A 16,623-nucleotide genomic window follows, 5' to 3' on the forward strand; every position below is an offset into this window, starting at 1 on the left:
ATGAATCCAGAACATTACAGCAAGATATAAAACAAATATAACTATATGTTCATAACCACACTAGGCATTATCATGACTGATGGTGTTATCCAGCTCGCTCCAAGTTGGGACAATAGTTATACATAATTCTTGAAGTTCACTGACCATTTTCATAAAAACATTATGAAGTTTGAATTAAGAGTATATAAATTTTCTCTTTCCTGTCTTTATTCACAATCTCTACATTTACACACATCCTTAGTGAGTTACCCTAACTCCAGGTCTTTTACTACTAAGAGAACCAGCACAGTTCTATTTGCCAGTGGTAACATCCTTAAAAGTTAATGAATAATAACTGATAGATCACCAACAGGTTTTGACCTAGTTCCTTCTCCTTTAGAGCAAAATGAACTTTCACCTAGGTGTAAATATCCTTCAAACAACTCCTTCAAAAGCACTCTAAACAGCCATTTCCATTTTAATGGTCGGGTGAGGATTGTAGCCTTCAATCTTAATGTCTTCAGCCTTGAAGTCATCAATTTTCTCAACTTTTCGAAGGATTTTGAGCTTGGGGAAAGGCCTTGGTTCTCGCTGAAGCTAGAAACAACATAAGGCCATTATTTTGCCAGATCCATACAACCTGCTTTAATTTTGCTCCCTGTGTCCCTTCATGAAACAAATAACAGTATTTTACCAATAAAGTATCAATATTATTTTGCAGGGTTGGAATACCACAGATACCTTGTCCCTGGTTATTCAATGCTGCTGACCAATTCTCTCGCCCACGTGGAGAGTGAAGGGTGTTCAGTAGAATCACATGGTGTCAGGAGCCTTGGTGGCTCACCAGGTTTAAGTTCTTATAATCGACTGCTCTTGGTAAATTTGTTAAAGACAGGACCTGGTCTTTTACTTTAATAAAAAGTAGCTACAGAATGGTTACTTGAGTCCCTTGAACCCTAGCCCAACTGTCCCTGGCAGAAAGGGCAAAGAAGATGACACGTGTTGACAACTAACAGAAAGGGATGCAAGCCAGGACTCCTGGGATGAACAGACAGCAGCAATGAGGACATGGACACAGGTCACGACCACATAGTATTCCGTCCAGCATGACTGGAGCAGACTGCCAGAGAGGAGTATCTGGATGAGCCCTGGGTCACCCTCTAATCACAGCAGCCAAGCTCCTCAAAGACTTGCCAAACCCAGACCTAATCCAGAAGGGGCTAAAGGTTTTTGGTTTGAATTTTTTTCCTCGAGGTTCATTAAGCACACTCATATTTTTATTGCCATCTTAAATCATCCTTTGTTGGAAATACATAAGACATGACACCATAAAATGCCTAGAAGAGAACATAGGTAAAATATTCTGACATAAATTGTATCAATGTTCTTAGGTCAGTCTCCCAAAGCAATGGAAATAAAAACAAAAATAAACAAATGGGACCTAAACTAACTACAAGCTTTTACATAGCAAAGGAAACCATAAACAAAACCAAAAGGCATTTCTCCACAGAAGAAACACAGCCAATAGGCACATGAAAAGATGCTCAACATCGCTGATTATTATAGAAATGCAAATCAAAACTAAAATGAAGTACTACCTCACACCAGTTAGAATGGCCCTCATTAAAAAGTCTACAAATAACAAATGCTGGAGAGGGTGTGGAGAAAAGGGAAACCTCCTACACTGTTGGTGGGAATGTAAGTTGGTGCAGCCACTGTGGAAAATATGGAGGTTCCTCAGAAAATGGAAAATAATATTACCATATAATCCAGCAATCCCACTCCTGGGCATATATCCAGACAAAACTGTAATTCAAGGATACATGCACCTCTATGTTCACAGCAGCACTATTCACAATAGCCAAGACATGGAAACAAGCTAAATGTCGATGGACAGATGAATGGATAAAGAAGATGTGGTACATATATACAATGGAATACTACTCAGCCATAAAAAAGAATGAAATAATGCCACTTGCAGCAACATGGATGCAACTGGAGATTATCATACTAAGTGAAGTCAGAAAGGGAAAGGCAAATACCATGAGACATCACTCATATGTAAAATCTAAAATGACAGAAATGAACCTATCTATGAAACAGAAACACGAACACAGAATAGACTGGTGGTTGCCAAGGTGGGGAAGGGGTGGGAGTTCAGGATTAGCAGATGCAAACTCATATATGTAAATGGATAAACAAGGTCTACTGTATAGTACAGAGAACTATATTCAATATCCTGTGAAACCATAATGGAAAAGAATATGAAAAAAATGTATATACATGTATAACTGAGTCTGCTGTACAACAGTAATTAATACAACACTGTAAATCAACTATAGTTCAATTAAAAAAACAACAACAAAAAACATCCAAAAAACAAATCCTTTGTTGGCTGCTGTAACTTATGGAAGTGAACACAGACTTTTCAAAGTTCAGACCTAAGTACTGTATGTTAGCATAAAACTAAGGGAACATATTTGCATTTAAACACTCTTCCAAGTAAAAGAATGAATTAAAATGCCACCTCTGGGAAGGTCCTAAACTTTCTGGTCCAAAGATGGCTCCTCCTCTCTGGTACTAGTACTTAATACCTCACAGCACGTGTCATGTAAAGTGTCTGTGGCCATTGAGGCCTGTCTCCCTTGTCCCTGCCTGCCCACCACCACCCGCAAACCTGGAAGCAGGTCCTCTTATCTCTGTCAGAGCACCGAGGAGAACACTTATTACAGGAGGGATGTTTTCCATATCGACCTTTTATCAAGAGAAGGTACCAAACCCCAAAGTGTGACAGATACATTTCTTACCTGAATTTTCAGCGGCTCAATGTGATTCAGGTAAATGTGTGCATCTCCCAAAGTGTGTACAAAGTCACCTGGCTAAACCCCACGGGAGAAAGCAGAACAGTAAATGCTTTAGTCTGAATTCCTTTAAAACACATCATGTAAAAACACATGACACACAGTATGCAGACATCCCAAAGCTTTTCACAAGGAATTTAACCAGCGTCAATTTTGAGAAAAGTTGATTCATCAAAGTTATAATAAATAACCTATACGATCCCGTTAGTTTATACAGAGCAAAAGGACAGGAAAGCTCCGAGGAGGTTACAGAGTAAGCCAGTTAGTCCTCATTTACATCTATCACATTTAAAGACTAATTGGAGACGAAATTCTCTGCAATGAGTTTTCCACGTTACAGGATCTAAGAGCTCAGTGCTTGGGACTTCCCTGGTGGCACAGTGGTTAAGAATCTGCCCGCCAATGCAGGGGACACAGGTTTGAGCCTTGGTCTGGGAAGATCCCACATGCTGCGGAGCAACTAAGCCCGTGTGCCACAACTACTGAGCCTGCGCTCTAGAGCCTGCGAGCCACTACTGTGCCCACGTGCCACAACTACTGAAGCCCGTGAGCCTAGAGCCCGTGCTCCACAAAAGAGAAGCCACCGCAATGAGAAGCCCGTGCACCGCAACAAAGAGTAGCCTCCGCTCACCGCAACTAGAGAAAGCCTGTGTGCAGCAATGAAGACCCAATGCAGCCAAAAATAAATAAATTAATTAATTTAAAAAAATCATTAAAAATAAGAGCTCAGTGCTTTAGGCTGGCAAAAGCCGTTCCTCCCCGAGAGGAGCCCACCTTCAGGCCCGTGATGTGTGCGATCATGTAGGTGAGCAGGGCGTAGCTGGCAATGTTGAAGGGCACACCCAGGCCCATGTCTCCTGACCTCTGGTACAGCTGGCAGGACAGCTCACCGTTCACCACGTAGAACTGGCAAAGGGCGTGGCACGGGGGTAGCGCCATGAGAGAGAGATCTGAGGAGCCGGCAGAGGAAAGTCAGGAGGGGCAGTGGTTTTAAAGAACACAGCTCTAGGCAAAATGAAACAGAACCAACTCATACAGCGGAGATGGTGAGAAAGAGCCACTGGGCCAGCGACCCCCATGACCCTCACTGACCGTTCCAACCCCAGGGATGGCATAAGGTCGAAGACAGAGACCTGTCCATCAGCGTGAGACTTCTGTGGATGCACGCTGACAACTGAAGCCATGCTCTTCCATCCGAGCTGAAATGAATTACTTGTGCTACCACCATGGCACCAAACCACAAGTATAGGAGGAATGAATTCATTTGCAGAGGCCACAGGATATTGGCCACTCAGGCACACCCTCCTGTATTCAAAATCTCTATGCAAATATTCCACTCTGGGTATTTAGTACACCTTGGTAGAGTTTAGTTTTACAATATAATTGTTTAAAATATTCATAATAGTGAGGGGGAGGTGATCTGAAATTCCATCTGCCCCAATTTAAAATGTTAAAATTTTCATGTGTATTTTTATAGGCAATTTAAAGCCCATAAAATACAAATTTCATCTGGGCCCAACCTCACCCTCTGAAGGTGAAAATGGGACCACGTGCGACATGGCCGGGGTCACAAGGGCAGCCGGGCAGCCTGGAGCAGTTCCCAGGACCACCTCCCACCCACTGCCTCTGTAGGAGGTACCGTTAAGACATGGCAGGGTGACTGGGATGAAATCAACCTTTTGGATTCCAAGCACACAGGATGATTCTTCTGTCGTCAGGGTTGGTTTTGATTGTGTCAATCACTTTTTGCAGTTGATCTACTCCTTGATCTGAATAATCTGCAGAATTGGCAAAAAGAGAGAACACCTCACACGTGAATCACAGCATCTCATGAGAGGGTCTCAGAGGTCATCGACCACACTGTCCTCCCACGGCCTCCCCTGGCCCACAGTTACACGACAGCCAATGAACAATATAAATGTCTTATATTTCGTCGGGTTATATTGAGTCTTGGCTCCTAGGTCTGTCCTCTGGAACCACAACAATGTCTATTTCTTTCTTTTTTTTTTTTTTTTGCAGTATGCGGGCCTCTCACTGTTGTGGCCTCTCCCGTTGCGGAGCACAGGCTCCGGACGCGCAGGCTCATAGGCCATGGCTCACGGGCCCAGCTGCTCCGCGGCATGTGGGATCTTCCCGGACCGGGGCACAAACCCATGTCCCCTGCATCGGCAGGCGGACTCTCAACCACTGCGCCACCAGGGAAGCCCAACAATGTCTATTTCTTACCTACTTAAGAGTCCTTTAAACACTTGGCCGTGGTGCCCCTCCTCCCCCTTCTCCTATCGCTAACCTTCTTCAGCCTCAACAATCTGTTTCTTCCAGTGGTCCCCACAGGACATAGTCTCTATACCATCAACCAATCTTGTCACGCTCCACTGCCAGGCACAGGGCTGGATCTTCACTAATTTACCCTGCCATACACGGTTCAACTAACAGAGGATGAGAATTCCTTTTTGTCATCTAGACACTATCCTTCCAACACTCCCACCTAAAATTACAATTTAACAGCCAAATACCTACTGACTGTAAATATCAGGAAACCTCTAATTATTATACCACCTTATACTTTTGTCCCATTTCTGGTCTCTGGACTTTTAAGTCCCTGTCTCCTTCTGAAATGAACTGGAAGCCGAGATGTGCAGAGCTTCACACCCCTCTGGTTAAACTTCCACTTATTGGAGTCAGACCATCCTCAAGTCCAGTAGTTCTAAATTTGGGGAAGAAAGTCCTATCACCATCACAGTTCCAGAAAAGTAATATCAAAGATTTAAAAAAAGATGAACTGTGAAGGAACAGTTCTGTATCTTGATTGTGGTGGTGGTTACATAAATCTACAGGTGCTAAAATTGCACACAAATTTATAAAGCTGGAGAAATCTGGTAAGTGCTGTGGGTTTTACAAATGTTAATTTATGTGAGAGGTTACACTTTTTTGGGCAATTTCCTGTGAACCTATAACTTTTTCAGGGTAAAAATTCAAAACAAAACAAAACAAAAACTCTTGTACTGAAATCCAACAGCTAAGCATTCATACAACTCTAAACTAAAGCCATAATTTCATCAGGTCCCTCAAGGAAGAATAAATAATTGAACACGAGGCAGGATTTAAGGCACAATTAAGCCAGGGATGTAGCCTCACATCCTGAGGATGTCCTAGGACAGAGGCTACATTCTAACAACAGAAAGACCATTCACCTGCAGAGAAATTGTTTGGCCCACAGAGCATTTTTTTTGGTGTGTGGCAAAATTTACATAACATTAAGTTCACCATTTTAACCATTTTAAAGTGTGCAGTCGGTGGCGTTAAGTACATTCCCAATGTTGTGCAACCATCACCACTATCCATTCTAAATCTTCTTCATCTTCCCAAACTGAAATTCTGTACCCATTAAACAACTCCCCATCCACTTTTGGTCTCTGTGAATTTGCCTATTTCAGGTTGGCATGGCATTTTGAACTTACCAAAGTTGCCACCATTCCAAAGACTTAGGCTTTTATTGAAAAACCCAACAACATCAGGCCCAAATCCCTCCAGCTGGCTAGAGCTGAGGTGTGACTGTCCCCTTTAGATGGCACATGCTTTCCAGGTAACTGGTTTTTGCCCAGCCAACAAACTGTTACTTCCTGTGTGTACGCACATGCGCGGTGCGCGCATGCGCGCACACGCACGCACACACACGCACGCACGCCCCGAGGTAGGCATTTGCTTTTGCAACCCCTGACCTAGGGATGGGGGGACAGGAAGGGTCAAAGGACCTGGACTGGATTCTGTGACACTCAGCAAGTGGAGCCACCAAGTGACAGAGGAGGGTGGGCATCCAGGGGTGAGATGTTTCACCTTCCTCCATCCCACCAGGACAGGGAAGAGAGGGTGACCACAGACCGCTCCCCAGCACCACTACAGTGTGCTGGGCAGCTCAGTCTTTAAAAGGGGAGCTCAAGGCCGCCACAGGGCAATCCCTGGGACTCTTGTGCCCCACATGAACTTCCAACCCTACGCCCAACACAGTGACCAACCACCAACCGGGTCACTATCTGCTGATGAACAAGGTATGGAAGGTGCTAAGACCCAGCAAGTGCTAACCACCCTGCTATGATCTGATCTGATCCTCCACCTGAATCTGAAGCGCCCCTCACAAGGTCCAAGTTATACATCCACTTCCCCATCACCGGCTTCCTATCCCCCAGGCTTCACTTGCAACAATGGGACAAACTCAGGCTGTGAGAGGCACTCAGGAAATCTGAGGCCCCACTCCATCTCCTCACCTGAAACCATATCTTTGTATTCGGCCCCAAAATGCCTCCACTGAAAGCCATAAACTGGGCCTAAATCCCCTTCTGCTCTGCTGGAGAATCCCAGGCTGTCCAAGAAGTCTCGGGAGCCATTGGCATCCCAGATTTTCACTCCCTTGGAAGACAGCTCCTTAGCGTTTGTGGATCCCTGGAAGAGATGGGAGACAGCAGCATCCAGTGAATTCTGTGCCATCAGAGTTGATCCCCCAAAAGCCTCCCCCCAAGTGGGCCTGTGCTGACAAGACAGGGGACAGCACCTGACACATCCCATCATTAAGCAGGCTGGTCCCAGTCCAAACTTTCTGAGGGCCCCCAGGATGGTCCAATCCTTCTTTGCAATCAGGATCTCAAATCTTTTTTCCTATTCCCCTCAACTAAAATTCGAAACACCTCCAAGTCCTTTAATTACTTCCATCTCATCTAACAGTTTTGTGTTTCTTAACTTAATGTGTTCTGTGTCTAAGTGTAATGCCCCAGGATGAATCTAATGCCTCATGTGCAATCTGTTTGGTGTATCTTAGACCTGGTATATCAAATATTTCCACCGATTGGCCTAATCAGTCTTAGCTTTTCTGGCAAATATGTCAGTCATACATCTTACAAGTGCCACTATCAAGTCATGTTTACCCCCAACCTATACTTGCAAAGTTAAGGTGTGGGTTTTGGGGAGTTATTATTTTTTTTTTTTTTGGTGCAAGTACAAGCTTTATTTTCCTCTTATATATTTTACCTCATTAGATTTGGCCCATGTCATCCTAACCTGTATCCTGATGGTGCATCCAGGTCAAGGACAGACCCCACTGGCCTCTGGGTATGATACACTGTAAGGTTCCAAGCAAGGCTATGAGGCCATACACGCCTGGGCCCCATGCCTGCCCTCTCCTCCTCCCTTCTCTGACCAGCTTCCTGACCCCTCTAGCCTCACCATCTGCACCCAAAAAAGAGCACAGCAGTAGTAACCACCACCCATATTACTGTGAGTAGAAAATACAAGCAAAACGCTTGGCACTCAACCCAATATTAACTATTGCACAGACCATACGTCTCCATATTGCCCAAAGATCCCAGCTGAAGTGCAGGTAAACTCTGACCGCCCCCCCCTTTTTTTTTTTTTTGCACCACACAGCACGTGGAACTTCCTCAACCAGGGGTCGAACCCGTGCCCCCTGCAGTGGAAGCATGGAGTCTTAACCACTGGACCGCCAGGGAAGTCCCTAACTCCTGTATTTTTGAGTCACCCATGGAGTGATGATCAGAGGTGAGTCTGATGTGTTCCTGACAAGGATTTATTAGAATCCTGCACTCAAGCTTTAAGATAAAACAAGCGAATACATTTTATTTCTGAGCATCCCAGTTCCTCCCTTTCTGTCACTGAGTTTGTACTAATTTTTTTCACTTCCAACAACTCATTTCTCGACCTTCCGCATGTGGCTTCAAATGTCTCCCTTCCCATCCATTCAGACTGGGCTCTAGCTGCTTTACAAACATCCTCTTCTGAGATTTGCACTGATGTATTTGGAAGTAGAAGCTCGCTGTCAGTTGAGATAAACCAATGCAGAAGAAAATACCCCGAGAATACAGAACTAAGGGAGACTGGATTGAATCCAACTCTAAACCTTTTCTTAAAGGTGCTAAGAGGTCTTGGGCCTGCTTTGGCCCAAGACAATACAAGCCACATAAGTGCCCTGTAGAAGGGATCCCAACCTCTAGCCCAGCCCAGAACAGAGCCCATTTCCTCAGGTGCCCTGTGACCAGCACTGGCCAGAATATCACTGGTCTGAACCAGGAGATGGAGCGAGGGGAAGCCCAGGTGTGGCTGCTGCCCATCACCACGGCACTCTAGCTTGTTACTCAAGAGACCCTTCCAGCTTATCCCAACACGAGAGCACAGTTGGGATCTATATTCAGTGATCACTCCATGTTGAGTGCTTACTGTGTGGCAGGCTGTGTCTCAGGGGATGCAATAGCAGACAAGAGAAATTCTCTGCCCTCATGGAGCTTCTAATACTTTTCTAAATTAAAAAAAAAAATTATTTTTAAATATATCTTCATTAAAATAATTTTTATTTATTTGATGGTCTGCCTTCGCCCTTGAAGGGGGTAAAGGGGGAGGGCAGACCTTATACATAAGGTATTTCTCTGTAGAGAAAACAAAGGAGAGGTGGGAGGAGAGGGTGGGGAGGTAATCACAGTTTTAGATCCGAGGCAGGGAAAGCTCACTGAGCAGAGACTTGAGGGTGAGGGAGCGAGTCATGCTACATGGAGCAGAAGGTTCCAAGGAGCAAGACCAGCGGGTGCCTGGGCCCTAGGTGGGAATGTCCCGGTGTGCTCGAAGATTAGCAAGGAGGCCAGGACGGGAGGGGCAGAGTGAGCGGGACTCTGGCGGAGGCCAGAGCTGAGACAGGATGGTAAGGACCTTGGCTCCTACTGAGTGAAATGGGAGCCACTAAGGGCTTTAGGCCTAGGAGTGACATGACGTGACTTTTAAAAGGATCTTGCTGATGCTGTACTGAGAAGAGATTATTGATTTCCAATAGCAGCAACTTCTTTACCTTGATAAACCACAGCAACTCCTCCAAAACACCCTTCCAGAAAACACGTTTGGTTGTAAGCAGAGGAAATTCATCTGGAAAACAAAGTTTATCGTATAATTTCAAGATGGGAAAACAGAACGTGCCATCCAACTTTCTCTGTTAAAGCAAACTGCTCCAGGACATAAGGCCCTGGAGTGACCACAGAGCAGCTGGAAAACTGCAACCTCTGCCACGTGGGCACCCCCGGATCAGAGTGGAGCTCCCAAGGCTGCAGCCCCAAGTCAGTGACACAATTCAGACCGAGACCACCTTCCTGTGCCCCTTGACCACCAGACACAGGAATTCCACAGTGATTTGGGGCAGGGAACAGGCAGGGATGCCCGTGTGCACAGGGAAGAGCTACCACCCACTACCTGGTTAGCGTGAACCCTTCATCACAGAGGTGCGAAGACAACACATAGAATGTGACCTAGGACAAAGCCTGAAGGCTCCTATTCCATGATTATCCTGCCAGGGATAACTTGCTCAAGACCAGGGAATAGTAGATACTGCCCTGGGCCAAAATGAATAGTTTCTAGATAGTCGCAAAGAAAATTAACCTCTATTTTTTTAAGTGTAATAAAAATAGTTAACTGTTTAAACACTTGATATGCATGATCCTATTTGATCCTCAAAACAACCCTCCTTGAGGCTCCATTATGACCTCCCTTTTTACGGACACCAGGAGGTAATACATAAGTTTGCCTCAAGCAATAGAGAAAACTGTAAAAGCTTCTCTCTAAATTTGGTACCTATTCAGTTAACATTATCACTTGTACAGGTGATACTCATGTAACAAGAACAGATTCTTCAAGCACCTGCTTCCCTCCATTTTGAGCACATGGGGACGCTGAAGATGGGAGAAGTTAAGCCACTTGCCAAACAAAGGTCTAAGCAGAGGGGCGGGAGTAGAAACGAGGTCTGTGGCTCCCCGGAGGCCACTGCGCTGCAGCTGCAGGAAAGCGGATCCCTCTGCTCAGACAAAACTCCCTAGGTTGTCCAAGCCACATCGGCCACTGCAGCCCCATATTTTCCAGTCTCTCCAATGGGTGCGCGGCGGAGGGTTTCTCCCCTGACCTGGGTCAATCTGCTTCACCAACAGTTGGTCTCCCCACTCACAACCGCCCTCCACACCTGTTTCAACTCTCGTCCGGTGCCGACCCCCACCCCGCCCCTCTGTCCCCTGAAAGCCCGACCCTAACAACCCCCTAGACACACTTCTTCCCAGGAGCCACCCTGTTTTAAAGACAAAGACAAATAAATATGAACTCCTACTCGGACTCTCGCGTTCCTGTTTCAAGGTTTAAGAGGAAAGCTGGTTCGCGGGACCAGATGGCAAAACTGTCGTGAACCACAAGTTCCCGCCCCTGCTTTTCGGCTCTCTCCTCCCAACGCAGCCCCGCCCACGTCATCTTCCCTCCAATTTTTAAAAACTTTGCGAAGCGGAACAGCAGACGCGGCGGGAAGAGGAGAAGCAGAAAAGGGGCGCTCCAGCCAAGGCCCCGGTCAAGCCCGAGCAGATGCTCTCCCACTCTCTAATCTGGGGCAAACGCTGCAGGATCGCGCCCGCTTTGAGAAACAGCATAGCTGCGTGATTAAGAGCCAGAGGACCCGGTTTTACCTCCCAGCTCTGTCCCTCCAGTTCGTATGACCCTACGCAAGTCATCTCTCTAATCCGAGCCTCAGTTTCGGCGTCTGCAAAGTGGGGCCAAGGCCGCTTCCCCTCCTCGCGGGGTTGAGGTTGACTAAACGCCGACCGCGGGGCCCGGCCTGTCCGGAACGCTCTCCCCACCCCAGCTCCGCGCGCACCGGGCGCGCCCGCCCTCCCGCCCCCGTGGCGCGTCCGCCTCACCTCTCAGGCTGTAGCGCGCCTGCATGCCGAACACCGACAGGGTGCCGGTGCCCGTGCGGTCATCCTTCCGAAAGCCGCAGCGGAGGATGTGCTCAATTTGCCCCAAGTACTGCAGCTCCCCGTGCGGCGGCGGCGGCCGCGACTCGGCGCCCTGCTCCTGCGCGGCGGGCAGCGACGTCGGGCGCGGCAGCTCGGAGCTGGCGGCAGGCATAGCGCGGCAGCGGGCGCGGCAGCGGGGACAGGACTGCAGCGGGCGAAGCGACCCAACGCTTTCAACGGTCCTCTTTTCCCGCCGCCGCTCCTGAGACTCCGCCTCTTCTGGTGACGTTCCGGTGACGTAGGCCCCGCCCCTCGCGTCCCAGGGGCGCGCTGGGCCGCCAGCTGGGACCGCGATCGCTTTTCCGAATCGCGTGACCTTTATGGCATTTTAAAAGTCAAGAACCTTTGACCTAGAAGGAAATCCTAAAGCTATATCTTGGTGCGTTGCCTGAGACAGGCCGCTCTCGTTGGAAAGATTCAGGGTCGACCGCGCCTTTCGGTGATCAAGGGGACCCTGAAACAATTTACACGTGTTCGCGCAATCGAAAAACAAACAAAACCCTGTTATTTGAGGTGTTTCCTACAACTGAGGGGGGGCTGCTGCAAGTGATTTGCATTTCCATTTTCCCCCATCCTCACTCAAGGCCGGCAGCTGGAGCAAATAGAATAAGGCAGCTTTTTTACTTGATTAATAACAGCCAGCCGTTTTCAGTTTTGAATACCAAAATTTTAGTTTTAGTGTAACGTTTATAATATAAACACTGGTGGGTAGAAAATATTTGATAATGAGTTTAAAAGATACTAATACATGTACATGCAACAGCAGTCTTTTGAATCATTTGTTTATTGAGCACATAGTAGATGCTCAATAAATTTCTTGATGTCGCTGCGTCTAGGGTTACTAAGAAGGAGGTGTGGGCTCTCTCTGAAACATACTAAACACTATTTCTTTCTATTCAATAAAGTCGATGGTTTTTCTTTTTTCTCCCCTCTCCTCCCCCCATCTCAACTTTATTGTCTGTGGAAGATTCTGGAATCTTTCTGTTAAAGGTCACTTCTCAAACTCAAGGTTAAAATTTTTGTAACAGGAAAACATTCTGGGAGGAAATAAATATCTTTCACCTGCAGCTCTGCCTAATCTGCTTGGCAAAAACAATGTTACATTTGTGTTTTCTTTTGGGTGGAATGTTCTTGCTCTTTGGTTGTATGAGTGCTCACAAAGGGTAAACTGAAATGCACTGGATAGCAGATGTTTTAGATATATTTAATCTATCAAACCTATCTAATCCGTCACCTGCTAGGCTGGCCTTTCCCAGGTCGACTAGATTCATCCTTCCCCTCCCCCATCACCTTCCTCATCCCACCCCCCACGCCCACACCAGTGTAATAATAGTATTAAAAAGTCACCTGTATCTGCTTTGGGGATGATGGCCGTCCTGTGTTGCGCTGTACTGCTTGGATGGGGTGGACGTGGTGGCTGTCTCCAGACGCGACGGGCTTTTTTTCTGATGGTCATTTGGGCAGAGACTGCTCTGTGGGAAACCTGAACTCAGAAAACAGGCTTTAGACAGGGATGGGGACTCAAGTTGTCTGCCTTAGCTTGAGAGCGCCCCTGGGTGTGAGAAGCTAAAATGCGGTGTGGAGGTGCAGTCTTCGCTGCGAGGGATCGCCCCGCACATTAATTACCGCAGGGCTGTAGGTGCCTGCGCAAGGCCAACTAAATGCAGATAGATATTTCCCCAACCCCACGCCGAGCAAAAGTGTCTCCACACATTTCCAACCATGTGCCTGGTCCCAGGCTGAAAATCTCCCAGATTGCCTAGTTGCAGTTACTCTCTGTGTTTATTTCCCTTTTGTTATTTTGAGCTGAGTTTAACTGTTCCAATCGAATATCACTTGTACCACAGGGTGAATCTTGGGACACAAGTGTAGACTCCCCCGCCTGCGTGGAGACTCCTCTTCCATTGTAGTACTTGGAGGACCTTGGTTTCATGATAATGGAGAGAGAACGGTTTCCTTCCCGGTTGCTGCTCCATAAACGAATGATCCTCTCAGACAAGCGTATCATTCATTCATTCATCCAACAGCGTTTACATCATAGTGCCTACCACGAGTCACCAAGGAGCAAGATAGACAAGGTCACTCTCACAGAACTGACACTCTAGCTAGAGGAGCAATTCCTAAGTCTGAGAACAAGACATCTGCAGAGAGCGACAAGTGCTATGATGATTACATAACTGGGTTCAGAGAGACCACTTTAGATCCCACCATCAGGTGAGGCCTCCCTGAGGAGGTCACATTTGAGCTGAGACCTAAATAGTGAGAAGAAACCAGCAGGGGATGATCTGGGGAAAGAGCATTCTAACCTCGAATGCATTATACCAGCAGCTTTCACAGCACTCACATCTATAAAAACGCAAAATAAGGATGATATTGATGCTGAATCCTATCTCATTCTAGGAAGAAATAATAATTATTAATGGATCCATTAACTTACTGGAGGAAAAAGAGCTTTTTCTTCTCATTAAGAGATCTATTTCTGTTAAAAATTTTGCTGTTTATGTTTAATAGCCATAGAAATGTGTAATATATTTATTTTGATCAATTATGTACAATAAATTACAATGATAACTCAATCCAGAATGAATATTTGATACCTAGATTTTTGTGTCCCAGGAAATTTTTAATTTTCAAAATTTAAAAATATTTATATTTTATTGATCAATAAAGATGTTTAAGCATAAAATATATTACATTAGAATAAAATTCTCTGAAGAAAATAGAATGAAAATATAAGAGTTTAAGGAGAAAATGGAATGAGATAAAATTTCTTACTGTTAAAGAAAAACTTGTTTATTTGTTTAAATGGATGATACTGGATATCAAATTGCCATATGTAGATTCCATTGGGCACATTTCAAAAAAGGATGAGATATTTTTAAAGATGCTACTATTTACAATACATGGGAAAATTAAAATTCCCTATTCTTTCAACTTATATTGAAAAATCATGTGGAAGAGCATATATACATTTTTCAGTTTCCTTTTCAGTGTGTATGAGAGCAAGAACATTTGAATATTATTGGTCTGGATATTGATTCTTCTTTACACGACAAATTCTCAAAAATGTTGGCACAATTAGGTAAAGGAAAGCAGGAAACTAAAATTTTTGAGAGCCAACTATGAGTCAGATACTAAATAATAGTATTATTTATATAGTCAAAGCTACCATCTACCATCAATTGATGCTTATCATTATGGATTATTTACTGTAGTTCTCACAACTACCCAATAAAACAAAAACTATTACTTTTATCATTTTAGAGATTAAAAACACAGAGGTTCAGAGAGATTAAGGATCTTGCCTAGTCAAACACCTGTGAAATCTGGCAGCCAGGATTAAAATCCAGGTCAGCCGGCACGGAAAGGCTTTTCTCTGCCAGATGCTTTGAAGCCAATATCTTCCTTTCTTCACTCTACAAGGTTTTGATGGCACGTTGGCTATAAAAGTCAGGTTCCCTTTATAACTTATTTTTTGGCACCTTCTCTGACAAATATATCAAATGTATGGCTGAATAGACTCTTTATTTGAGATTTACTGTACATTAAGGTATCCAGGATTCTATCAATAGTATCCTTTTTTTTTAATATAGGCTTCAGTTATGATAAAAACAGCTTTGTCTTCATTTGGAATTGACTATATTCGATGGGCTGCCTTTGAACTCTAAGTCTCTCTGACAAGCTTTCCTACCAAATAGCTCGACTGGGTGAAAAATGCTTTAAAGGTTTCAAGTCCTCTCTTTATATTTCTTTTTATAATTTGAAAGACTGACTATAAATATATCCCCAGTGTAATCCTTAGTGACATATACTGGCAAAAGATTCTCCTTTTGTATTGCACCAAGGTCCAAATTCTGAGGTTAAGTATGTGTCAGTCAAAAACACTTTGTGTTTTATGAAAAATCTGTATGGCCTTGTTAAAAAAAGAGCACTGTTGTGTTAATTTTTAAAAGAAACTATGCAGTACACCCATATGCATGGCAGCACTCTCCACAATGGCCAAAAGATGGAAGCCATCCAAGAGTCCAACTCCAGATGAACAGATAAACAAATGTGATACTCACGTGCAATGGAGTAGTATTCAGCCTTAAAAAGAAAAGGAATTCCAGCATATGCTACCACGTGGATGAACCTTGAGGACACTACCCTAAGTGAAATAAGCCAGTTGCAAAAGTACAAATACTGTATGATTCCACTTATCTGAGGTCCCTAGAGTAGTCAGAGTCGGACAGCTTGTGGCTGTCAAGGGCTGGGGGACAGGGGAGAAATGGGAGTTATTGCTTAATGGGGACAGAGTTTCAGTTTGGGAAGATGAAAAAAGTTCTGGAGAGGGTTGATGGTGATGGTTGCATAACATTGTGAATTTACTTAATGCTACTGAACTGTGCACTTAAAAATGATTAAAATAGTAAATTTTGTTATGCATATTTTACCACACAAAAAAAATCTATGCAGAAGCTATAGATCTTTACTAAACAAAGGAATGAATTACAGATATTTTTCAAGAAGTCAAATATTTTATATTGTAAAAGCAAATTAAAAAAAGAATCTTTGTTAATTAGAAAGTGGCACATTTGTAGTAGAAGTGATAGAACACAGACCCCTTGGTGATTTAATATTTAATTTACAAACTATGAATATACCATAGAATACAGTAACATTTACATTTGATATTTTAAAAAGGAATTTTCATTTTAACTCAATTTGAATAGTTATTAAACTGCCATTCAACATAAGAAAATTAACAGTACTTTACAATATATAACTGACATACTCTCCTGCAGCTACATTTCCTGCATTATCTTATGTATTTCTGGATTTTCAGGTCTCAGCTGAAGAGGTAATTCTACTTGCCGCATATAGGATGCATCAGTTCTTACCTTAAAAAAGCATCAATAATCAAAATATTAATAAATTACTTATAGACTGAGTGCATTTTTTCTTGGAATAAAGTCCGGAATGAGTGA

The 16,623-nt window shown here is 44.4% G+C and overlaps 1 protein-coding gene across 3 annotated transcripts; it reads right to left on the reverse strand.

Moving 5' to 3' along the window:
- Positions 1-106: 106 nt before the first annotated feature.
- On the reverse strand, positions 107-11,768 carry TYMS (thymidylate synthetase; the record flags this gene model as incomplete). Of its 3 annotated transcripts, XM_079718107.1 has the most annotated exons (7): positions 107-576; positions 2,787-2,858; positions 3,615-3,790; positions 4,517-4,618; positions 7,106-7,280; positions 9,685-9,758; positions 11,558-11,768. In XM_079718107.1, 7 exons carry the CDS (start codon positions 11,766-11,768, stop codon positions 439-441), a joined length of 948 nt encoding a protein of 315 aa, XP_079574233.1. In that variant the 3' UTR covers positions 107-438. The 3 variants fall into 3 exon arrangements, with proteins under 3 accessions (XP_079574233.1, XP_079574234.1, XP_079574235.1); XM_079718108.1 differs by lacking the exon at positions 4,517-4,618; XM_079718109.1 differs by lacking the exons at positions 7,106-7,280; positions 9,685-9,758.
- Between the last annotated feature and the right edge of the window lie 4,855 nt (positions 11,769-16,623).

This window comes from Hyperoodon ampullatus (assembly GCF_949752795.1).
Source record: "Hyperoodon ampullatus genome assembly, chromosome: 13".
NCBI classification, from domain to species: domain Eukaryota; kingdom Metazoa; phylum Chordata; class Mammalia; order Artiodactyla; family Ziphiidae; genus Hyperoodon; species Hyperoodon ampullatus.